The 24,555-nt window shown below is 45.7% G+C and overlaps 2 protein-coding genes across 4 annotated transcripts in view; both read left to right on the top strand.

Moving 5' to 3' along the window:
• The first annotated feature begins 488 nt into the window (after nt 1-488).
• pold4 (DNA polymerase delta 4, accessory subunit) lies at nt 489-8,698 on the top strand. Of its 3 annotated transcripts, none has more exons than XM_080464873.1 (5): nt 489-1,180; nt 2,174-2,292; nt 2,571-2,654; nt 6,662-6,770; nt 8,503-8,698. In XM_080464873.1, the coding sequence occupies exons 2-5, from the start codon at nt 2,184-2,186 to the stop codon at nt 8,525-8,527; spliced, it is 327 nt and encodes a 108-aa protein (XP_080320999.1). In that variant the 5' UTR covers nt 489-1,180; nt 2,174-2,183; the 3' UTR covers nt 8,528-8,698. The 3 variants fall into 3 exon arrangements, with proteins under 3 accessions (XP_080320999.1, XP_080320998.1, XP_080321000.1); XM_080464872.1 differs by having other exon boundaries at nt 1,040-1,180; nt 6,647-6,770; XM_080464874.1 differs by lacking the exon at nt 6,662-6,770 and having other exon boundaries at nt 1,052-1,180.
• A 1,046-nt stretch (nt 8,699-9,744) lies between these two features.
• The window catches only part of LOC308109373 (sarcoplasmic/endoplasmic reticulum calcium ATPase 2), a 32,777-nt gene continuing 17,966 nt past the window's right edge, over nt 9,745-24,555 (top strand). The window contains exons 1-7 of the mRNA XM_080462901.1: nt 9,745-10,092; nt 16,199-16,318; nt 18,091-18,108; nt 18,477-18,559; nt 18,699-18,803; nt 19,925-20,063; nt 22,710-22,876. Coding sequence (XP_080319027.1) covers nt 16,201-16,318; nt 18,091-18,108; nt 18,477-18,559; nt 18,699-18,803; nt 19,925-20,063; nt 22,710-22,876 — 630 coding nt within the window. The 5' untranslated portion in view covers nt 9,745-10,092; nt 16,199-16,200. The remainder of the gene's footprint in view (nt 10,093-16,198; nt 16,319-18,090; nt 18,109-18,476; nt 18,560-18,698; nt 18,804-19,924; nt 20,064-22,709; nt 22,877-24,555) is intronic.

Genomic DNA, 24,555 nt, shown 5'->3' with positions numbered 1-24,555 from the left:
CCATCATGTTGCTCTAAAAGGAGAGGACAGCGTCCCAATGTCCCGTCTGCAAACTTCTTCCATTTACTCTCAATACTTTCTATAAGTATGATACATTAAATAAATAAATAAATGAAATGATTTTTAATTTAATAAATTAAAAATGAAAGCAATGATTCTTCACAGTCATGTAAATGTATATTTGCCTTGTTTTCTTCAGAAAACACTTCGCTGTCACACAGACTTGTTTAGGCTGACGGGTCAGACTTGCCCCTCACAAGATGGCGGCCGCTCTGACGTAACGGAGCGGCGGGCGGACACCGGCTGCGCGGCGTCGAGTGTTTATGTCTATGGCCGGGACAGATCTGTTTCCTACACCTGCGATCAACAGGCTGATTGAGATGTAAAAATATGGACGAGGTCCTTTGCATTGACCATATATGGTAGAACGTGGGCGTGTTGAGGGCGGGGCCTGAACTGCGCAACTTTCCAGGCGGACTGTGATCTATAAAAGGAAAGTGCGTGCAGAAGTGGGTACGCACGGTTTTATTAATTAAAAAAAAAATTTTGTGCACGCCATTTTCAGCTTTCGGAACGTACATTTCGAGTAAGAATCTTAGGCAAAGTTTTATAAATGAGGCCCCTGGTGTCTTGGATTCTCTGCTGCTGCAGTTTGTGTTTACGGACTTGACGACCGGGCCAAGATGGCGGCTGTATTTCCTGCTCGGCGGCAGCAATTGCAGCGTCTACTCTTTATTATGTCTGAGGACGTCACTTGGAGACTTAATGAGTTAAGTTCAAGCATAAAGCAGTATAAGGAAGATTTTAGGGCGTTTAAAGTGTCGGTGACGCCCGTGTCACAGTGGGTTCTTATGGGTTAAAGGGAGTACTTACTATTTTCCACTTAAAGCACTGGACAAACGCTACATGGAGATTTGCTGTCCTGCTGTCCTACCCCGGGCAGGACGGGAGGGGCGCGCAGAGGACAGCAGGGGGCTGCAGTACCCTGGCGGGACGTTAGGGCGCAGCAAAGAGCAGCAGAGGGCTGCCCCGGCCTGGCTTGCACCGCAGCAGAAGAAGGAAGTGTTTTTGTTTTGGTCCAGCGGGTTGAACAAAATCTCAGAAAAGGGAGTATAAACGGTGTAATCGTCTCCTCGGACTGAGTTTTTTTTTTTTTTTTTTTAACTCTTTTAATCTACAGGTACGTTCAGACTCGTGCTGATTTAAGCTGATCGTCCGCGTGCGTGCGTGTGTCGCGCTGCTGAAAACAGACTTTCCCCTCACTCTTCTCTCTTATTCACACTCACATGTAACCTGCTGGACTGGCGAAGGTTCAGTTTTCTTCATATATGATTTGAATGGGAACTTTTAAAGGGAATAACTCCAGACTGAATGGTGACGGTGCTTTAATCCTGAGCAGAGTACAGAGGTACAACACACGGAACCGGGGTGGCTGCAGAAGCCCTGAGAACAAGGATGTCCAGCATTCACCTGGAGATTACGTCATGTAATGACGAACATTATCAAGGACAGCTCCCACCCTGGCTCGGACCTGTTTGACCTGCTGCCCTCGGGAAGGCGCTACAGGGTCATGAGATCTAGAACGAACAGATTCAAAAACAGTTTTTTCCCCAGAGCCAGAACCACTGTGAGCTCTCGTATGCACTGACTTTACTTTACAGACTACCTCGTAATGTGCAATATCATTTTTATAGTTTTTATTTATTTCCTGTAAATACACTCTGTACCGTTCACAGGACTGGACCGTGCACCTTACCCCCTACACCCCCAACCCTCCTTCTTGCACTATATTCTGCCCTTTTTAAACTGCTGCACTGTCACTGGAGTTGTTTTTAATCTCACTGTACCTGTACATGTGACAATAAAAGGCATTCTATTCTATTCTATTCTATTCTATGTCGGGAGGTCCAGCACGTGCAGTGTGTTTATCTGATCCTCTCACATGTAGAAAGACCTGTTAGATTGACATCCTCCTACAGTATCAATGAATCAATCAGAATGAGACAATCCAGACTTTTTCTTTTGAGCTTGTTTCAGTCACACGTTCAGGTCAACTCAGTTCACTTTACTTTGATTTGTATCGCACTAATTACATCACAGTCATTTGAAAGCACTGTCACAGAGAAAAACAGACATTCCAGATCAGTAAGCATAAAGCCACTCTGTTTTCTAGATCCACCATCATGACGACGAAGCGTGGTCTGATCACCGATTCATTTAAGGTGGTGAAGAAGGAGCGAAGAGGGAGGAAACGAGAGAGGAAACCATCTCCTCTTCCTCCTCCTCAGAGCGGTGAGGAAGAGCAGGCTGCCTGCTTCAATCAGTCCCAGACGGCACTTAGAGCTTAGCAGGGAACCTCCCAGCAAATCAATGACTTCTGTGTGCTGCACTTTATGACTGCACCTTATATATAAAACCATCGGCTAAATGTCACATTTTGTTCAGTGTGGACGGTAACCGTTGCATTTTTCATTTGAGAAGTACTTTATTTATGCCAATAACATGTTTCTTTTGTGAGCCATTCCTCTGACACAGAGCGATCTGACCTGTTCCTCCTCTGATGTGAGCAGAGTCTGACAGTGAGTCGGCGTCGGAGAAGCAGCTGCAGAAGCTCCGACAGTTCGACCTGGACTGGAGGTTCGGCCCTTGCACAGGTAACATGAAACAAGAGTGTCTGCACTCGCATGAAAACAGAAGGGCCAGTCGGGTGCAGAGAGACACAAGAGCAGATTCACTGGAACTGTATTGATTTGGGGTTTTAGCAGGCTGTGGTGGTGGGAGGACAGTTTCAGTATGTGCTGCATCACTGCTGCTGGCAGCTGCACTGAACCGTTGATGTACATCTCTAATAAGCTGTCAAAACCTTTTTGAATGAAATTCCTCTTTACACTCAGACATAGACGTTTTTCCAGCTTTTATATTTTGCGAAAGATCCTGGGTTGTTGACGTCTTGGCGTCATGGAAATGCCCGAAGACTCACGAAGCAAGATCCAGTTCGTACACTGGATCCTGCGAGGTCTCAATTTGCACTGGAAAAAACAGTTTTATATAATATTGAAGACTATTCTTGTGGCTTGAATAATACTACTAATACTCTTTCTTTGAGAACGTCCGGCTTGTTTCGGGGCTGAATTGGTCAAATGTACAGTAGATATTTTCTGCCATCTTTGATATCCCAGGAAGCCGTGCGGCGGGTTTCTGAACATGATGTCAGTTAGCAATACTAAAATCCAGGTTGATGGCTACAAACTCAGGTTGGTTTATCGACTTTGGTGTGATCGATTTAGGCAACTGCGAGTTGGAAATGAGTGGAAATCTTCTTGTTTTGGTGTATTCTCTGTGCACAACTGAGACCCTTTATGGGAAGTATTTTTTCAAAGATTTCTTCAGGTAGAGTAACTTTATTTGCTGAATGTTATAAAGGTTGTAATACCGTGTTAATCCGAAGATAAGAACGGTACCATCTTTTGACCCTTTTTGTGCTCCCCATCTTCTCACTCAGTGACTCTGTATGTTTTCATCATCCTGACAGTTTTAATCTCAGCAGCATTGATCACCATCAGATTAAAATAATCCTCATACCTCCTCCTGGTAGATGATTCTTTGGATTTTGAGCCACTTTTCTCCAGGATAAATGCTGCATTGGTAAATTCTTTACCATTGGGTTTATGTTAGGGAGATTCTTTTACTTCTTTGTGGGATATAAACTCACTATCAGATTCTGTTTATTGACATTTAAAAGACAAAGAAGAGCAGACATCTCTTTTCCCATAGACCTTGAATATCCTGTGTGACACACTCCCTTTTCCTGAATTATTTCCTGGAGGAAAAAAACCTTGGTTGATGTTCAGATCAGCTCAGTCCTGTGAATTAGGTCGAGACATTATGTGTTAAAGACAGACTGAACTTCCATAAGTTATGCTTCCATGCACTGTGCATTGAAAAGGATAGAATCACTAATATCACAGAAAAGTGTGTTCAAGCTTTGTGATTAACTAATGAAAAACTGTCATCGGTGATTTTATATAGAACTGAGAACCACTCCGTTATTGTCAAGTCCTCCTCACTGAGGTTTAAGTTCACAGTTTCCCCCACAGGGACGGGACGCTTGCTTCAGAAGACAGACTGGAGTTCACTCCAGGACCACTTTGTTTCCTTTATTTCCTTTATTTGAAAGTTGACCCGGCCAAACAGGTGAAAAACCTTTAAATACAAACACAAAGACTTAAATGCAACTCAAGAATCCAAATACATAATTTCTTAGACTAATAAATAACCATGAAATTAAGTAAGAAATGGGTAAGAGAAAGTAGACATGTTCCATTCTTAAAAATACCCTAAATAACTGAAATGCATTTTAAATCACTGATCAATATTGATTTGAATTTTTAGCAGATTTTAACTCTTATAAATCCATATTAAATTACTTTTAAAGATACACAATTTTTTCAATGTCTCTCCCACCAACATGTTTCCATAACATTTTAATGGCCTTTCAAACCACACGCCTAACAACAGCTCATGGCCGTCAACATCCAAGAAACACTCATGACCAAAGCTCACCGGCTCCTACTTCCTGTTCTTAATGCAAGCTCTCCGTCGCTGTCTCCGTTTCCTCTACATTTTGCAGTCCAGACTCCAGACTCACTGCCCCCCGCCCCCCCCCCTCCCTGCTCCTCCCTCCTCCCTCCTCCTCCCTGCCCCCTGCTCCTCCCTGCTCCTCCCTTCCCCCCCCTGCCCCCCCCCCCTGCTCCTTCCTGCCCCCTGTCCTCCCTGCTCCCCCCTGCTCCACCCTCCTGCTCCCTGCCCCCTCCTCCCTGCTCCTTCCTGCCCCCTGTCCCCCCCGCTCCTCCCTGCTCCCCCCTGCTCCACCCTCCTGCTCCCTACCCCCTCCTCCCTGCTCCTCCTTGCTCCCTGCCCCCTGCCCCCTGCTCCTCCCTCCTCCCTGCCCCCTGCCCCTTGCCCCCTGCTCCTCCCTGCCCCCTGCTGCTCCCTGCTCCCTCCTCCCTGCCCCCTGCTCCTCCCTGCCCCCTGCTCCTCCCTCCTCCCTGCCCCCTGCTCCTCCCTGCTCCTCCCTGCTGCTCCCTGCTCCTCCCTGCTCCTCCCTGCTCCTCCCTGCTCCCTGCTCCTCCCTGCTGCTCCCTGCTCCTCCCTGCCCCTCCCTGCTCCTCCCTGCCCCCTGCTACTCCCTGCTACTCCCTGCTCCTCCCTGCTCCTCCCTGCTGCTCCCTGCTCCTCCCTGCTCCTCCCTGCCCCCTGCTCCTCCCTGCTCCTCCCTGCCCCCTGCTCCCCCCTGCTACTCCCTGCTCCTCCCTGCTCCTCCCTGCTGCTCCCTGCTCCTCCCTGCTCCTCCCTGCTGCTCCCTGCTCCTCCCTGCTCCCCCCTGCTACTCCCTGCTCCTCCCTGCTCCTCCCTGCTGCTCCCTGCTCCTCCCTGCTCCTCCCTGCTCCTCCCTGCTGCTCCCTGCTCCTCCCTGCTGCTCCCTGCTCCTCCCTGCTCCTCCCTGCTTTCTGAGTGAACGCCTCCAAACCTCCTCGATTAGCAGATCACCTCCACCTGATGCATTTGAGCTGCTGGCGTCAGCCTGGAAGCCACACCCACAACCTGACACACTGAGTCAGAGAGAGGCGCTGCAGTTCAGCACAACAGTTATTATCGATGAACCACATGACAACAGCTGAGCAGGGCCCACTGAGCCAGCAGTTAGCTTTAGCATTAGCCTCAGCGGTAGTGACAGTTACTACGTCACTAAAGTCGTGGTTAATGGCGTTAACCCATCAACTCTGAACTAACGCAGTCCTCCTGACAACATGGAACTGCTCTGCTTTGAGCTTCCTTTCACCTCAGCTGAGAAATGTTGAGTTTCCAAAGTCTCCTCTGGGTCAGATTAACCAGGATTAAGAGGAACATTGATAAACACTTTGAATGGCAACCCGCTGCTTCACCTGGATCTTTGACATGTGCACACAAACTACAGGGATGTGATGAAGGTCTGAGACTGATGACACCACCACCAATCAGATTTAGAAAGATAAAATTGCTCAAATGTGTAAAAAAAAAAAAAAAAGAAAAGGTTCAATGGCCAAAAACATTTGACAAATCAAAAAGGGAAAAATGACCAAAGAAAAGAGTCAAAATGATTCTAAACAGATAAACTGTGTTGAAATGTCGACTTTTGAGGTTGCAAAACTTCAGAAATGCAACACAAACCAGTTTTATTTATATTTATTCATATTTTATTTATGTATATTTTTTCCAATTTATTTATTTAAACCACCTTGTGTTTCCTTCATTTGAAAAGTTTAACATATTTTGTGGCTCCAGATGAATTTTATTTGGTAGAAAGTTTTAAAAACATCTCTGTTGAATATGTCCATGTGCACCTGATGAAGAAGAAGAAAAACCATAGAAATAGTTACTTTTCCAAATGAATTAGTTACTTTTTATCTGTAGTAACTAGTAAGTAACTGGAAAATGATGTGACAAGTGGAGAAACTTCATCCAGGGAGGAAAGGGTGTGTGTCCAGAGCAGGAACATGTCCCTGATCACACACCTGACGCTGGTTCAGTGAGAGAAGACGATGAGCTGAGGACAGGTGAAGACAGGACAGCTGTGGACTGGTCAGTGGACACTCACCCTCTGAAGCCTTTGATGTTTCAGGGATCAGCAGGCTGCAGCGATGGGAGAGAGCCAGACTTCATGGACTGGATCCACCTGAGGAGATCAGAGAGCTGCTGCAGACACACACAGACCCTGAGTTTAACCACAAGTAATACACACACACACACACACACACACACACACACACACACACACACACACACACACACACACACACACAGACCCTGAGTTTAACCACAAGTAATACACACACACACACACACACACACACACACACACACACACACACACACACACACACACACACACACACACACACACACACACACACACACACACACACACACACAGACAGGCCCTGAGTTTAACCACAAGTAATACACACACACACACACACACACACACACACACACACACACACACACACACACACACACACACACACACACACACACAGACCCTGAGTTTAACCACAAGTAATACACACACACACACACACACACACACACACACACACACACACAGACAGGCCCTGAGTTTAACCACAAGTAATACACACACACACACACACACACACACACACACACACACACTCTGATAAAGCTTTTCCACCAAAAAGAACCAGGTTCTAGTTCAGTGCCGGTACCAGGGCCAGTTCTTAAGTGAGCGGCGCCAATTAACCGGTTCTTTTTCCACCGTTAGCGGAGCCAGCAGAGCCAGCAGAGCCACGTCACTGCGTCTGTTGTCTCGTTTGACCTGAACCTCAGATGCAGACCAAAGAGTGAGAAAACGATGCGTCTCTTCGTATCTCTGTTGGTCTTTTTTCACGTCCGTCTTGTTTTGAATGAGCTTGAAGCTTATTGGAGTTAATTTCTGCTCCTTTCACTTTATTTCTGGACGTGTCTGAATCAAAAGCTTCAACATGGAGGAATGGAGGTGTAGAATGATAGAACGCTGCTCTGAAGCCGTCTCCATGACAACCTACGTAAACACACGCTGATTAAAGTTCTCTTTCACATGAAGCCGTTAAAAGACACATTTTATGTCTATAAACTCCAGCTTTCATTTACAGTAGTTTGTAGTTTGTTTTTAAGTTACTGATGAACCAAAAGTATTCATTATAAACAAGTTCTGTGGGTAGAAAATCATATTGGAGCGTCTCTTAGCAGAGCGCAATGCAGCCGCACACTGCCTTGCCTCAGCCTGCGGTCAGAACGCGACACAAGACATAGAAGTGAAGTGAGTTACGATGATGTTATGATGAAAAAAACCACAAAGAAAAACTGCTTCTAAATGATATCTGACCTTGCTGACAGACTGGAGGAGCTCTGCTGCATCTCGAGAGCGACCAACTCCGCGATCGCGGATTAAAATATCTCGTTCCCTCGTATTATTAACTTGAGGGAGCGACTTATTAACCCTAACCCACGCCTTGTTTTTAGTTTTTTTCTCTATAACCACTCCGGGGCTCCGTGTTCGCTGGAGTTTTCAGAAAGCCGGTTCAGCCTCGCCTCCGCCTTGTAGGTCGCGATACCTCCGGTGGTAACTCCGCCCCCAGCTGATGACGAGTTGGGTCCCGTTCTGGCTCTGCTGTGGCCCAGCAGCGAAGAGGGGCCAGCGTAGCAGCGGTTTGGCCCGTTTGGCCGGGGCTTTGGTGCTGGAAAGACAAAGAACTGATGCTGAGTCTGACCCGGGCTTCAGAGCCCGGGTCAGACTCAGCACCGGGTTCTTTCCGGTGTAAAATCCCCCTGAGTGAAATGTTTGATTGAAGTACGTTAACTCCGGCTGTGCTCTCTTTTGTCCCTCGTATTTATCTGACTCTCACCTTCACGTCCCTCTGAATCAGATCTAATAGTAACAAAGGTGTTTTTGTCTTTCAGCCTGTGGAGCGAATATCCATTATGAGGAAGATGAGAAGAAAAGAGGACAAGAGTAAACATTTGTGAAAGCACTACACTTTGTATGAGAGAAACAGGTCAAAAAACATTCTAGAGAATATTAGAAATCTCTCAAACTCAAAAGTCACAGTGTCCTGTGTTCAATATTATGTCTTCTTAAATAAACAGCTTCTGGTTGAACTCTGGCCTCCTCTCTCATTTTATAAGATGTTTCTGTGTGAACACTGAAGGATGATTTGTTGAGTAAATCCGTCATACTGAGCTCCTCTCTGGACTCTGTGGGGTCGGCACGCTCACATTCATTCACTTTGGCCTTCTTATAACTGAATTTGACAGGCCCGCCCACTAAGAGCTTTAAGGACATTAGCACCCGCCTGTTGATCGCATCACAGAGCTGCTGACCAATCACACTGTGTGCGTGTGTGTGTGTGTGTGTGTGTGTGTGTGTGTGTGTGTGTGTGTGTGTGTGTGTGTGTGTGTGTGTGTGTGTGTGTGTGTGTGTGTGTGTGTGTGTGTGTGTGTGTGTGTGTGTGTGTGTGATTTAAATGCATCTTCAGTCAGACTCCTCAGAAACTTGCCGCTGAGCAGTGTAGCTGAACATTACCTTTCAAATGGAAGCAGTTATCTTTCCTGTAAACATTCATTTGCCTTCTTCATTCCACACACACACACACACACACACACACACAGACACACGCACGCACACAGAATATTCCGCTCGCCCCGCCAGTTCTGGATTGTGATTGGCTCTCACATCGATCAATTCTGCAGCAGCAGACGCACCGCCTGTTGATTGGTCAGCAGCTCCGTGATGCGATCAACAGGCGGGTGCTAATGGCCTCAAAGCTCTTAGTGGGCGGGCCTGTCAAATATCCTACGCGCTGATTTGTGGAAACAGCACGTCAGTCTAATTTCTGGGCTGCTCATTGGTTCGTTTCCAGCGCTTTCGAGCTCCTGCGTCACACCGTTAATCACGTACATTGCTGCATCACCGCTGGTAAAGCTCGCAAGGCGTAGCCTTGACCTCACCGGAAGTACTGGACTTTACGGTGAATTAAGGGTTTAAAATATGCCATTCTTGACAGCACACTACTCAGTCAATACTCATATGTACTTATAAAACACTTTCATTAATTGTGTATATACAATAAGCAATAATTGAACGTCTGTGGAGAGGTAGGTAGTGAATTTTAGAGCGCTCACCGGAAGTGTCGTGATGTGAGTGTCGAGCTTGATGCTAAATTACGCAGGGGTCTGTAGTCTGGTTCCTGGCCCACAGATACTCTCATCCAGCCTACAAATGGAATAACGACATCGTCTTTCATGGAGAAAGTCTTCGTAAATCTAATTTCGGAGAGGATTAGCCTGAAGAAGCTTTATTTTATTCCACATTCGGGAGCAATTTTAATGGATATCCGTTTATGATGCTGCCCCCCTCTGAGAAGCTGTCACAGGCCAACTAGAAACCTGCTTGTGATTTAACAAGCCTCGGTGTGTCGCTGTGAGAGGAGCGAGGAAGTGCTCTGATTACATCCTCCATCATTCCAACCGCGGACAGACGACCGTGCTCCGGTAAGCAACCTGTTCCTCCAGCTGGATTAAGGCTGCCTCCAGTGGCCAGGCTCCCGCCCGCTCCCCGCTCCCCTCTTCCTGGAGCCTGAAGCTCCGCGGCGAGCTGTTAGCGGCTCGCTGCTGCTGGGAAGCTGGGAAGCTGGAGGCTGTCCAACCCGCGGCCCAACCCGGACCACCTAGTGAGCAGAGAGCCCACCACATATATAACCTCCGGACCTCCAGACCAATGCTACTGGCCGTTTCCTCTGGCGGTGGCCCGGAGCCAGACCCGTTACAATGAGGAAAAGTACTGCTCAGCTGAGTTTGTGGAGCCCATCTGGCTCCTGACTGCTCTGTTCATTCATCAGTAATGAGCCAGAAGCTTAGTGCAGTTAGGATCCACACCTCGTTCTTTGTTGTCTTATTAACTGCTGTTTAACACATAATCAATGATAGAGGAACAACATGATACATTACCAATTTATTGCCATTACTACTTTTATTGCCAATCAAAGCAGCTGAAATACATATAGGAAAGAAGTTTGCTGTTATCTATATAGAATAATAATTTAATAATTAAACTTGAGTATTAACAATACCCATTCATATGTATGTTTATATGTGTATATTTTTATTTATTTATTTATTTTTAAGTGGAAAGGAAAACCCTTCAATTTACCTTTAAACTCCTTCAACTAGAAGTTCCATACTTTCATTTAACTTTTAAAATGTTGCCCCATATGTCCACTATTCAGGGGACATTCTCAGTAGGAGTCCCGCAAGTAGCAGGGACACGTTCAACTCTGCCTACACTTTGTAATATTGTAATTTTTTTTTTTTATCCAGAACAAGATCCATTTCAATATCTCGCCATAACTTCGGTTCCCACTCAAAACGTACTAATGTTGAAGGCATGTGCTGGGGTTGGTTCACTCAATCCACAGCGAGAAGGTCACTGGTTCAAATACCAGTTGGGCCTTTCTGTGTGGAGTTTCCATTTTCGCTGTGTTTGCATGGGTTTCATCCCCATACTTCGCTTTTGTGCCACAGTTCAAAAACATGCACGTTTGTGTTGGCTCGTTGATGAACTGGAGACCTGTTCAAGTGTGCCTGCCCTCACCTGTCCAGGTGTATCTGCCCTCACTTTTCCAAGTATATATAAGTATAAGTATATATCATATTCATGTATATGTTGGGATTTATGGTTGGTTATTAGCATTAAATTACTCTAAGTAAGAGATTACTGAAAGTAATAAATCACTGGAAGTAATTTATAATTTTTTTTTATTATTATTGGAAATAAATGGTAATTTACTCATTAACAACTCCTAAAGTAATTGAGTAATTACTTAAAGTTAATAAATTATCGAAGATTATTGATGAAAATTTTTTTATTTGAATAGAATTGTTATTTTTTCATTAATAATGAAAGTGTGTGTGTGTGGGGGGGGGGGGGGCACCACTAGAGAATCTGGCAATAACTTATTCCAAAATGTCAGTCTCGTTTGGAAAAAGGTTAATGTTTGGAAAATGTTAGTTAATATTTCTGTCTAAAAAATATAACAATCTTAAATAAAAGGGAAGGTGTGAGATCCAAGCACAGACTCTAGCAAGCCAGTGAATGTCAACAATAAATACACAATAATCACCAGGAACCGTTCAATTTAGCGAACAGGCGTTTATTAACAAAAGTGTATTCATTCATAAATAATTCAGCAATCTCATAAATCAACACATTTAAGTATCAAACGTCATATAACACGGAGATCTAATCTACTAAACAGCAAACACTACAGTGCCTTGCGAAAGTATTCGGCCCCCTTAACCCTTTCAACCTTTCGCCACATTTCAGGCTTCAAACATAAAGATGAAAAATTAAAAAAATTTGTCAAGAATGAACAACAGGTGGGACACAATCGTGAAGTGGAACGAAATTTATTGGATAATTTAAACTTTTTTAACAAATAAAAAACTAAAAAGTGATGCGTGCAATATTATTTGGCCCCCTTGCGTTAATACTTTGTAGCGCCACCCTTTGCTGCAATTACAGCTGCAAGTGGCTTGGGGTATGTCTATCAGTTTTGCACATCGAGAGACTGAAATTCTTGCCCATTGTTCCTTGGAAAACAGCTGGAGCTCAGTGAGGTTGGATGGAGCAGCAGTTTTCTGCTCTTTCCACAGATTCTCGATTGGATTCAGGTCTGGACTTTGACTGGGCCATTCTAACACCTGGATACGTTTCTTTGTGAACCATTCCATTGTAGATTTGGCTTTATGTTTTGGATCGTTGTCCTGTTGGAAGATAAATCTCCGTCCCAGTCTCAGGTCTTTTGCAGACTCCAACAGGTTTTCTTCCAGAACGGTCCTGTATTTGGCTCCATCCATCTTCCCATCAATCTGAACCATCTTCCCTGTCCCTGCTGAAGAAAAGCAGCCCCAAACCATGATGCTGCCACCACCATGTTTGACAGTGGGGATGGTGTGTTCTGGGTGATGAGCAGTGTTGATTTTACGCCAAACATATCGTTTTGCATTGTGGCCAAAAGGTTCGATTTTGGTTTCATCTGACCAGAGCACCTTCCTCCACACATTTGATGAGTCTCCCAGGTGGCTTGTGGCAAACTTTAAACCAGACTTTTTATGGATATCTTTCAGAAATGGCTTTCTTCTTGCCACTCTTCCATAAAGGCCAGATTTGTGCAGTGTACGACTGATTGTTGTCCTATGGACTATGTCCTATGGACAGACTCTCCCACCTCAGCTGTACATCTCTGCAGTTCATCCAGAGTGACCATGGGCCTCTTGGCTGCATCTCTGATCAGTCTTCTCCTTCCTCCAGATGAAAGTTTGGAGGGACGGCCGGGTCTTGGTAGATTTGCAGTGGTCTGATACTCCTTCCATTTCAATATGATCTCTTGCACAGTGCTCCTTGAGATGTTTAAAGCTTGGGGAATCTTTTTGTATCCAAATCCGGCTTTAAACTTCTCCACAACAGTATCTGGGACCTGCCTGGTGTGTTCCTCGGTCTTCATGATGCTCTCTGCGCTTTAAACAGAACCCTGAGACGATCACAGAGCAGCTGCATTTATACGGAGACTTGACTACACACAGGTGGATTCTATTTATCATCATCAGTCATTTAGGACAACATTGGACCATTCAGAGATCCTCACTGAACTTCTGGACTGAGTTTGCTGCACCGAAAGTAAAGGGGCCCAATAATATTGCACGCCCCACTTTTCAGTTTTTTATTTGTTAAAAAAGTTTAAATTATCCAATAAATTTCGTTCCACTTCACGATTGTGTCCCACTTGTTGTTGATTCTTGACAAAAAATTTAAATTTTATATCTTTATGTTTGAAGCCTGAAATGTGGCGAAAGGTTGAAAGGTTCAAGGGGGCCGAATACTTTCGCAAGGCACTGTATGTACAAAGAGTGCGTGTTCGTGTGTGTGTGGTCTGGAGTGATGAGGGTGAATGGGTGTAATAACTTCAAACGTCCACCAGGTGGAGGCAGATGTTGGCGGGTCAGTGTGAGTGGGTGTAATGACCTCGAACGTCCACCAGAGAGAGGCAGATGTCGGAATCAGTGTAGTGACCGTGACAACCACTGGGGGCGTAAGGCGTAGGGCGTAGAGGGAGAGCGCAATGACTTGATGTGTCCACTTGGTGGACAGCAAGAGGGATTGCAATGGCGACCTCTAGAGGCGTTTGACTCGCTCTTTCTGGGCGCCGCTGCGGTTGGTTAGCGACCAGATAAACAAGACGCCCGTCACGCGCGTATGCGTGAGGGGGCCTCGGAGTGACGCGGTGTCACCTACTCCCCGTAAAGACCGGGCGGCTTCGTTGGCCCGGTTCTGAGTGCCGGAGTTCTAACTGGATGTGGAAACCTGCAGCCGGAACTCTGGTGATCGTGCGGATGTGGTTTAGCGGCGCCAGGTAAAAGTTTGGTTGCTAAATGTGGCTGTGTGTGAGCTTATCTTCATCAGATAACACGAGCCGCGGCGCACGCGTGCGCTCGTACACAAACAGGCTGCTGCAGCTCCGTGCAGAGCCGCGGCCTTATCAGCGGCACTTTAAAACACATCGCATATTAGCTTTAGGCTAATTTAGCAACGCTGTGCAGACAGAAGCTCCTACTGTTCGTCACGCTGTGTTGTTTACCACCGGGTGGTGCTGTGCGGTTCTGTGAGGCAGCGGCTGCAGGATCAGGGGAGAACTGTTGCAGCGGTGGAGGGGAGGACGCGGCGGCAGCGGCGCTGTCCCGTTGAAGAAAAGAAAAGGGAAGTAATCCCACGGCTTTTCCACCTCATCCAGCAAGTTGAAAAGTTTCGACCCGGTTTGCGTGAGTTAACACGCGGCTCTTTGTGTCCGCGTACGAAGTCCTGCATCTGGATTGACGCAAATCCGTCTTGGAGATGGCGTGTTCTTTTGCGGGCTAGACTTTTATTCCTGCGCGTCGTGTTCGGGCTCCTGCTGTGTTCTGGTCCAATCTGAGCAGGGTACGCCTCAGAGGTTCCTGGGCGTTTCTCCCGCTGTGGATGGAGTTGGTGGATCCCCCTGGTGGTGAGGTGCAGGGATGCAGCTTCCAAAGAGGGGTGCCCGGGTGCCCCCTGGTGGGGGTCACGTGACCAATGGTGAATCTTTCCAATGGTCACTCACCCCTTGTCTGGAGGGAGTGAGCATGGAGGCCAGGCCCAACATATATGGGGCTAATAGGTGGGGCTCTCTATTATTACTGGAAATGACAGTTCGTCTGAGTTTAGGGAAAACAAAAGGTATATCAGGTATTTTTTCAAACAACACATCAATTCTTCTCTCTTGAAATAAAACTAAAAAAAAAAAACTATCTCAACAAGAACTTTTCTTCCTGCGAGGGAGTTTCTCCTGGCGACTGTTGCTTGTTCCATCTGCTGCTTTGGAAGGTTTAGTCGGGTTCTGTTGTCCTCTATCATTGTAGGAGCGCTCTGAGATGTCTGCTGATGTGATTTCGCGCTTTACAAATAAAATTGAATTGAATTGAATTGAACATCTCATAGAAACACGCAAGAACAAACCAGATGGACTTTAAGCCAATCACAGAGCAGCTCTGGCCGGGGGCCATTTAAAAAGGCTCCAAGTCTCCGACATGAAATGAAGCTGATTGGTTTAATTTCCTGTCAGTCGCTCTGGTGTTAGTCAGTAACTGGTGAGATCACTACTAAGCCCCGCCTCCACAGGGCTGCTTTCCTCTTCGCTCACACACACACACACACACACACACACACACACACACACACACACACACACACACACACTATTAGAGAGAGAGAAATCAAGAAATCCTCTCTTTTGTTGAAGATTATGTGTAAAAAATTAAGCGAATACAGTTTAGGGCCCGTTGTTGGCATAAACAAATTATTCATATATTTTATAATAAAAAAAAAAAAAAAGTTCTAAGCTGCTGAATTTAAAGTCCAAGCCCAGAAATGGAGCACACACCATGGAGGTTCTGGAGGACTATTCAGAATGGATCTTCACTGTTTAGACTGAACAGGACCAGCAGGCTCAGTCCTGGACGAGCACGACAGCTTCTTTCTGTTTGCCCCAGTGTGAAGCAGATTCAGTTCAAGCTTATTCTATCGCAGTAATGCACAAGTGCACAAACACCTATACAAAGAGTTAATGGTCTTTCCTGAGAGCACTTGATGAAAACAGCACCGCTACCAATGGATATGGAGCTCGACGGGGGCCCTCCGGAGGCCTGGAGGCCGGTCTGCTGGTTCACGTCTTCCCCCTGGGGCTCCCCTCAGTGTGGTTGCTTGGCTGTATAGAACATTGATTTCCCAGCCGGCTGATGTTGGATCAGCATTTGACTTTCATTACAAATACCAAGAAGCAGTTTAGTGAAGGTCTGATTGGCTCTAGTCAGTGGGTCAAAAACAACACCGGATTCAGTCACATGTTACGAAACAAAACGCACAAGAGTGAAAACCAAGAACGTGCGTGGAACAGTTAAAGAAAAGAAAAACATCCCAACTTAATTTTTTTATCAGGAACTTTCTTTTTCAGTTCTGAAACATTTGTAAGCCAAGTGTTTGGATTTGTTTTGATGCTCACACTGAATGAAGGCCTTCGTCTCTCCACAGTGATGGATAACGCTCACACTAAGACGGTGGAGGAGGCTCTGGGCTCTTTTGGAGTGAATGAATCTACGGGTCTGAGCTGTGAGCAGCTGAAGAAGAACAGAGAGCGATGGGGACCAAACGGTACGATTTATGAATCATCTTCCTATAACCTCAGTGAACACTGTCGGGTTATCTCTTTGTTGTAACAGAGGTTCTTGGTAATCAGTTTAATATCATTGTAAAGCCTATTTCATTCCCTTTTACAGTTTTTCTCGATTGATAAGACACTAAATTCCATCCACCGCACACAGCCACCACCTGATTGCACACATTTCCCAGGAACAGGACGCTGGTGTCAAAACCTTGAACACCAGTCATGGTTTGCAAACAGTTTCCAAAACTCTTGGACTCTTTTTGCAAAACACTGGACACATTTTTCTGCTCATTTGGACACGTTTTTCAATCATAGCACACATTGTTCAAAAAGTGAACGCTGGGAGGCAGCGTTCGGACAGTTTCACCACAGTGGTCACGATTAAGACACAAGAGGTCAGAGCTGACAACACTTTCTCCACTGAACTGCACACAATAAGACCTGCTGGGAAACAGCAGCAGCTGTCCACAACGGATGTCAGAGGAGTAAGAGGTCATGGTGGGAAAAAAGAATGTGGACGTGGACGTGGACGTGGACATGGACAACCTAGACCACAGCCAGAACCAGAACCTGGACCTTCCCATGCACCTGGTGAAGAATCTGACCGGGCCCCTGCTCCTGGTCATGGACCACGACCCAGACAAAGACCAAGGCAAAGACCAAGACGGAGACAAAGACCCATGCAAAGAATTGATAATGTGCTGATTCATGGAATGACCATAGACCAAAGAGTGACACCCAACCTGAGCAGATTCACGGCAGGATCTGCTGCCAGATTCTCCCTTTCTGAATCCCATCGAAGAATTCTTCTCTACATGGAGGTGGAAGGTATACTGTATGAGCGGCAGCCGTATATTCGGAAAAATCTCTTGCAATCATGATCCTGGCATGTGATGACGTTCCGGTTGATGTATGTCAGGGCTGGATCAGACATTCTTTCTCTCCACGTTGCCTGGCCAGAGAAAACATAGCTTGTGATGTAGATGAGGTCCTGTGGCCTGACCAGCTGAAAGAACTGATGCAGATGTGGTGTAAATATGTGCATACTGTACTGTGTACAATACAGTGCTGTACTTTTTTGTCTAACATTATTAGTTATTTGTAATGAACAGTCACACTGCAGTGGCCTCTGATTCATTTATAGGATGCATTTGTCATGTTTTAGGACTGGATAATTGTTTTATACTTCATGAGAAAACACAGTGAGAGAAGAGTCTTTAGCAGTTCAGTGTCATACTTTTGCTTTGTATGTGCTAATTTTCAAAATAAAGTTCAAATTTTGACAGTGAAGTGCATATTTGACACAAGTGTGCAGTGATTTGCAAACTGTGTCCTAATGAAGGAAATATGGTGCAAATGTGTGCTATGTTAGGAACTGTAAGAGAGTGCAGCACACATCTTCTGCATCAGTGAACCTCACAGTCCTGCACACAGTCACACAACAGTGGAAACAGGCCTGAAGGTGGAGATCAGTCTGATCCAGGAGGTCTGAGACGAGATCTCTTGACCTGCAGAAGTGACACGAGGAGAAAAGCCACATTGCAGCTCGTCTCTAACATCTTAGCTTGTCTGGAAACAGAGCTTGAGTTTGGTACAATTGCACCACAGCCACTATATTTCTTTAGGTTTGTGGGAGTCTTAACAACACGACCCCGTCCTGAACCACGGTTACAACCAAGAAATAATCCACCAAATGCAAATGTGTGTATTTCTGTCACTTCAGTGTGTTTTTACACTTTGTTGATTTCTCTCTTTTCAGAGCTGCCAGCTGAAGAAGGTGAGTGCTCCCTCTTTGAATTCCAGCTCTAAAACAATCATCATTCCAATGTTATCTAAAGGTGAAACACCTCAAACATGCTGAGATCAGACCAGCAGGAAGTAAAAATGATGATGAGCTCTGAGCAATGTGTGGTGGTTATCTGAGACAGCAGTATTAGAAATATGTCTGTTTAGTAGAAACGATTGAAAATCACCGATCACGTCTCCACTGCACACACACACTGTAATCCAGACAAACACACACACTGTAATCCAGACAAACACACACACTGTAATCCGGACAAACACACACACTGTAATCCAGACAAACACACCCAATCTGAGCCAAAGCTTCAACATGTGTGGCTGTCCATCTGACCCCTGCAGGGAAGTCACTGTGGGAGCTGGTCCTGGAGCAATTTGAGGATCTGTTGGTTCGAATCCTGCTGCTTGCTGCATGCATCTCCTTTGTAAGAAAGCAACACACACACACACACACACACACACACACACACACACACACACACACACACACACACACACACACACACACACACACACACACACACACATTTCATCTCGTTCTGATTGCTCTCTGCTGTGCTGTAGACCCTGGCTTGGTTCGAAGAAGGTGAGGGGACGATCACAGCCTTTGTTGAACCCTTCGTCATCCTCCTCATCCTCATCGCTAACGCTATAGTCGGAGTTTGGCAGGTAAACTCTTCACTTGAGCTTTTCTTGTTCGATCACTTTGCCGCTGGATTTTTTTCTGTGATGTCACGTTGGATCATCGTCACCTAGTTTCCAGCATTTTATTTTGGTGCATTCTAACAAAGGAATGAAGCCTTTCTGTTATTTCTGCTGTGCAGTTGTTTTAAATAGTGATCCTTCTGTCCTCACATTCCTGGAGATCAGTGAGGATTTCCTTCATGTTTCACGTGGATCCATGAATGCTGACACGACCTTCACTATATTGTTTATGTTCAGGACTTTTAAATAGTTTTGTGTTTGTTTACGTGAACATATTTTTCCTGTTCCTGACCCTCTTCTGGTTTTTAGAACTTAGATTTTGTGAGGCATGGTACTGTAAACTATTAACTGTTTTATGAGATCAGGTGAAATCATCATCAGGACATGATCCTCAGTTTACTGACGTGGAGCTGAATCTCATCTTCAATGATCAGCTTCAATAACGATGATGATGATGATGATGATGAGGCACACTGATTGCACACTGGTTGAAGTAGTAAGTCCCAGTGGCAGTCGCTTTACTGAAATGAAGTCTTTAGCTCTGTTATAATATTCTCTGTTATTCTAAGGTGCCTTGACTCTGTGTAAATGAGCGGCTTTCTCAAAGCTTTTGGCAAAACTCCAAAGCTTTGTGTGAGAAATCTTTGTTTGCTGGTAGCTGATGTTTGGATGATCCAGATCACATTTATGTTCATGGCACTGTGGTATTTTCATCTTCCACTGCTCAGTGGTCGCTGAGCAGACCACACTGGTCTGTATTACATGAAGTCATGCAAACATCACAGACAAAGAGAAATCTGAAGATGTTTCTGAGCCCAAGGGAAAGCTGTTTAATCCAGATTATAACCCTTATAATAAAAAAAGCTGCAAGTCAGGTCAGGGGTGGCTTCATGAAATGTTGGCAAAATGGACCTAAAAAGAAAGAACTACTTGGACACACGTTGTACTTGCAGTCGTTTTTTGTTTCCATCATCAGACAGACTGAGAGTGAAAAATGTACAAACTCAGAGCTGTAAATCTGTCTGAAGCTTGGCTGGTAATGTCACTGGACTTCCTCACACATTCACACACTCGTTCTCTTTCAGGAGCGCAATGCAGAGAATGCCATCGAGGCCCTAAAGGAGTATGAGCCCGAGATGGGCAAGGTGTACCGACAGGACAAGAAGAGCGTCCAGAGAGTCAGAGCCCGAGACATTGTGCCCGGGGACATTGTGGAAGTCGCAGGTGAGCTGAGAGACACAGCTGAACCAGCTGGAAACGAAACATCAGAGCAGCACCTTCCCTGTTTCTCAAGCTTCAGTCATTCTGAGAAAAAAGTAGATTTGACTAAAAATATAAGCTCATTTCAGTCTAACTGCTGTAGTTCCTCATAATCCAAGCATCAAACGGATGAAAACCATAACAAGCATCAGCACCAGTGGAGAGAAGAACAGAAATCCACCAGCAGGGTCATGGGAGGACAGAGAAGAGCAGACACTCGGGGTTGAGGCCCTGTGCTGTCAGCTTCAGTGTCAAGAGAAGCTCTTATCTTTACTATTTCATTGAGCTCCTGTTCACTGGAAGCAACCCCATGAATGTATAGGAGAAGGTGTGGTCCTCTAATCTCTTTGTTCCTCAGCTGGTATCCTCTCTTTACAACAGCTCCAGAGCAGGTTAGGGTTATGGTTAGGCCGTTTCAAAGCTGGAGCTCGTGTGCCACAAAGCCACCGTGGCCATAAACGGTAAAGAGAGAAGTTGAATCCAACAGTTCTCACTTCCTTCTCATCTGTAGTCCTGCAGAAGGACCATTGCTGTGCGTTTGTTTAAACACGGAAGATTTTTGTTTAGTTGTTGCTGGCACCGATCTCCATCTGCATGCCTTCCGCCTCTCCTCTCCGGTCTGCTTTGGCCCTTATCGTTATGGAAACCCAACAAGATGGAAAATATCTGATTGTAGAGCCTCTCCAAAGGGTTCTGCTGCAGAGCTTTATTAAATACAAGAGGAGAGGCTTCGAATGATCTAGACACACACACACACACACACACACTCACTCACTCACTCACTCACTCACTCACTCACTCACTCACTCACTCACTCACTCACTCACTCACTCACTCACTCACTCACTCACACTCACTCACTCACTCACTCACTCACTCACTCACTCACTCACTCACTCACTCACTCACTCACTCACTCACTCACTCACTCACTCACTCACTCACACACACACACTCACTCACTCACTCACTCACTCACTCACTCACTCACTCACACACACACACACACACACACACACACACACACACACACACACACACACACACACACACACTCACTCACTCACTCACTCACTCACTCACTCACTCACTCACCCACTCAGAGGAGAATGTATCTTGACCCAGTAATAAAAAAGTTGAATCCTCTGAATACTGGCAGATATTTTAGGCTCTTCGGCTCCTCAGAGAGTGAAACTAGAGTTTGTGCGTACGTGTCTTTGAGAGCATGGGAACTCGGTGACACCAACACCCTGTTACTATATTCTCTGTACAGTGGGAGCCGGAGGCTGTTGTCAGGATGAGCTTTATAATAATCTGACACTGCCTTTCCAACCTTATTCTGAACTCATTTTTCAGTATTTTCCTTTTCTATTATCGCAAATATAGACTCGGGGTCATTTCACTATAATGAGGGCTGTAAATTCATATCAACATTCACAATATACATACCCAGAACACTGATCTGTGATCAATTATATTGTCTCTGTATATTCAGGCTCTGCTTGTCAACATATTTGACCAGATGAGTCCTGCTCTAGAGTGTGGTAACGGCTCAGAATTCACTTCAGAATTTCAACATCAAACCTGAAGACAAACAGGACAGAAGTCAGAAACACTCAGATTAAAAAAGGAGTAAAAACAACAAACTGAAACTGTGCTGGAGGAAACTGGATGAATGCACGAACACATCCACATCATTTACATTATTTCTTTACAATTTTTTTTCTTCGAGATGCATTGCGTCTGCATGTTTAACTGATATCTACCACAGCTCTCTGGTAACTTTGGTCCTGCTGAAAACCTTCAGCATGGTGTTCTGGTTTCATCTAACAGGCAGGATAAAAAGGATATATATAGATATATAATAATATAATATATTATAATCATATATATATAATCATCTTTTTAGTCAATTGTCTGCTGCAGATCAGTTCTTCAGTAAACAGTCAGCCCACAGGCACAAGACAAAAACTGTTTCCTTGTTATTTCATGTAGATTTGAAGCATGTGTTCAGTGGGAATTAGTTGATTTTAAACCATAACCTTTTTCTGAATGAGTCACTCTTTATAAAGAGCTCTTGGTAGATATCTACATTGGAAAACAACAGAAGCCTGTATTATGAACCGATGCAAGCCCCTTGTCCCTGTTGTCCTAACAGCTGGACGTGTTGCTCGCTGCTTGGATAATTAGTGTAACTGTATCAGTACACTTCTCCAGTATCATGCCGCAAACTGGAATCATTATCTGGTTTTTACATCCAGTTCATATGATGAAGGTGAGTAGAGGAAGTGGCGCAACTTTTTGCTCGCGGAGAATCAGTAGACGTGTCTCTCTCAGTCCTTTCAGAAACTCTCCGGACTGATCTTAGTGGTTGGGATTCTGAATGGAGGGTTTGTTTGTTATCATCTGTCATAGGCGAATTGAAAGGCCTCGATGTTTATAGTTGGAATGGGAGAGGATTCTAACTAATTATTAACAAAAAAAACCATCAATATAATACAGTATTTTTGTGGTTATTAGTGTAATTGAAAAGAATGTGGCACATTCTATTCAATTAAAGTGGAACAACTGGAAAAGGAATGTGTTGTGGTGTCTCCTCTATGATCCCAGTGGGTGATAAAGTCCCAGCCGACATCCGACTGACATCCATTCGATCCACCACGCTCAGAGTTGACCAGTCCATCCTGACGGGGGAGTCGGTGTCCGTGCTCAAACACACTGACCCTGTACCAGATCCCAGAGCCGTCAACCAGGACAAGAAGAACATGCTGTTCTCTGTGAGTCCCCGACCATCTACACACTAAACACACAGCAGCTACAGATGGTTAGTGCTTCTGAAGCCATCATTTCCTCTAGTCCATCCTAAGCTCAGGGCTCAGACCTGCATCCTACCGCACCACACAGTGGGCCGAAACCTTTTCTCACCATGTTGGCGAAATGTCTGCCTATAAGCCTCTGGCACCAATTCCTAGGCTTTCAATATGGCACTTTTAACAGGAGCATACTGAAGGCTGTCATTCAGTGGTAAAGCTGACACCATTTCCAGAGCTTTATCTGTAATTTACATTGCAAGCAGGAGGGCCTACAGATCCGTTGGCCATTGCAGAGCGTGGGCGATCCGTTCAAATGACCACCTCGGCCTCTCTGAACTCTGGTACTAAATGTAGAAATTTAGTGACATCGCTTGTGTGCTGGGAACAGGGAACAGGGAACTCACCTCGGGCACCATTTGAAGCCTCGGACTTTGCAGCCAGTTTCTGTGCTTCAAGCGCCAGCTGACGAAGCCTGACAGCCTTGTCAGCTTCGATCTCCAGCCTTCGGACTTCCAGCTAGAACTGTCGGTTCTGGGCCCGCTCACAAGCCTCATGTTCCAGTCGGGCTCGCTTCAGCTTCAGCCTAGCCCCAACCAGAGACCGATCACTACCATAGGAAGGTCATAGAGGGTCAAATTCAGGGAGCGTGCAGGAAGTTCTGGCCTCACCAGCCCCAAAATCATCTTCCTCCTCACCAGCACTAGGTACTTTACCCGTCACAGGGCCACCCACAACCTCCATTGGCAGCCCTCCACAAGAGGAGCGAGCACTGACTGAGTCTGAATGACTAAAATCCCCTCGTCACACAAGTTATCCACTATCAGAGTCTTTAATTGCTTTTTATTAATTTGCCGAGGATGCACTATGCCATAGCTACCTGCTACCTGCTACCTGCTCCAAATCGTCCTTCCTGCAATGGTCAAGGAACTCTACTGAAGGACCCACCAGAAACTGCTGCAAACTAAACTGAGCCATTGCTCTCTCTTGAACTAAAAAAAAAAAAATGCTCTCACTCTAATCAACCCAAGAACTAAACACACCTGGTTGAGAGAACAGTTCAGATTTCCCGGACGAGCCCCCATTTGTTTCGACCCGGCTCTACTAAAAGATGGATGTAGGTGTAGGAAGTAACAATAAGCAGGTGAGTTGGGTGAAGTGAGGGTTTTATTGGTAGTTCTCAGGTTTACAATGATCAAACAGAACCCCAAAGACAATTAAAGCTGCAAGCAGTGTTGGACGGGACCTCGCCCCCTGGCCCGTCGGGGTCAGCCCAATCGTGGTCTCCAGGCTCTTTAAATGTTATCTACCTGAAAATCACACAGGTTCCTCCCCAGGTGTCCCTGACCTGAAATCTGGTCTTATCTCACATGCTAATCTGCTAAGCTAACTAGCTTAGCATTAGCATTAAAAAGCATGCCAACTCCTGCTCCTCCTCTTGCTCTGTTCTACTCCTCCTCCTCCTGCTCCTCCTCCTCCTGCTCCTCCTCCTCCCCCTCCTGCTCTGTTCTCCTCCTCCTCCCCCTCCTGCTCCCCCTCCTACCCCTCCTTCTGCTCCTCCTCCTCCTGCTCCTCCTCCTCTTGCTCTGTTCTCCTCCTCCTCCCCCTCCTGCTCCCCCTCCTTCTGCTCCCCCTCCTACCCCTCC

This window comes from Lipophrys pholis, assembly GCF_963383615.2.
Source record: "Lipophrys pholis genome assembly, chromosome: 5".
Lineage (NCBI taxonomy): Eukaryota > Metazoa > Chordata > Actinopteri > Blenniiformes > Blenniidae > Lipophrys > Lipophrys pholis.
This window is presented reverse-complemented; position numbering and strand designations above follow the sequence as displayed.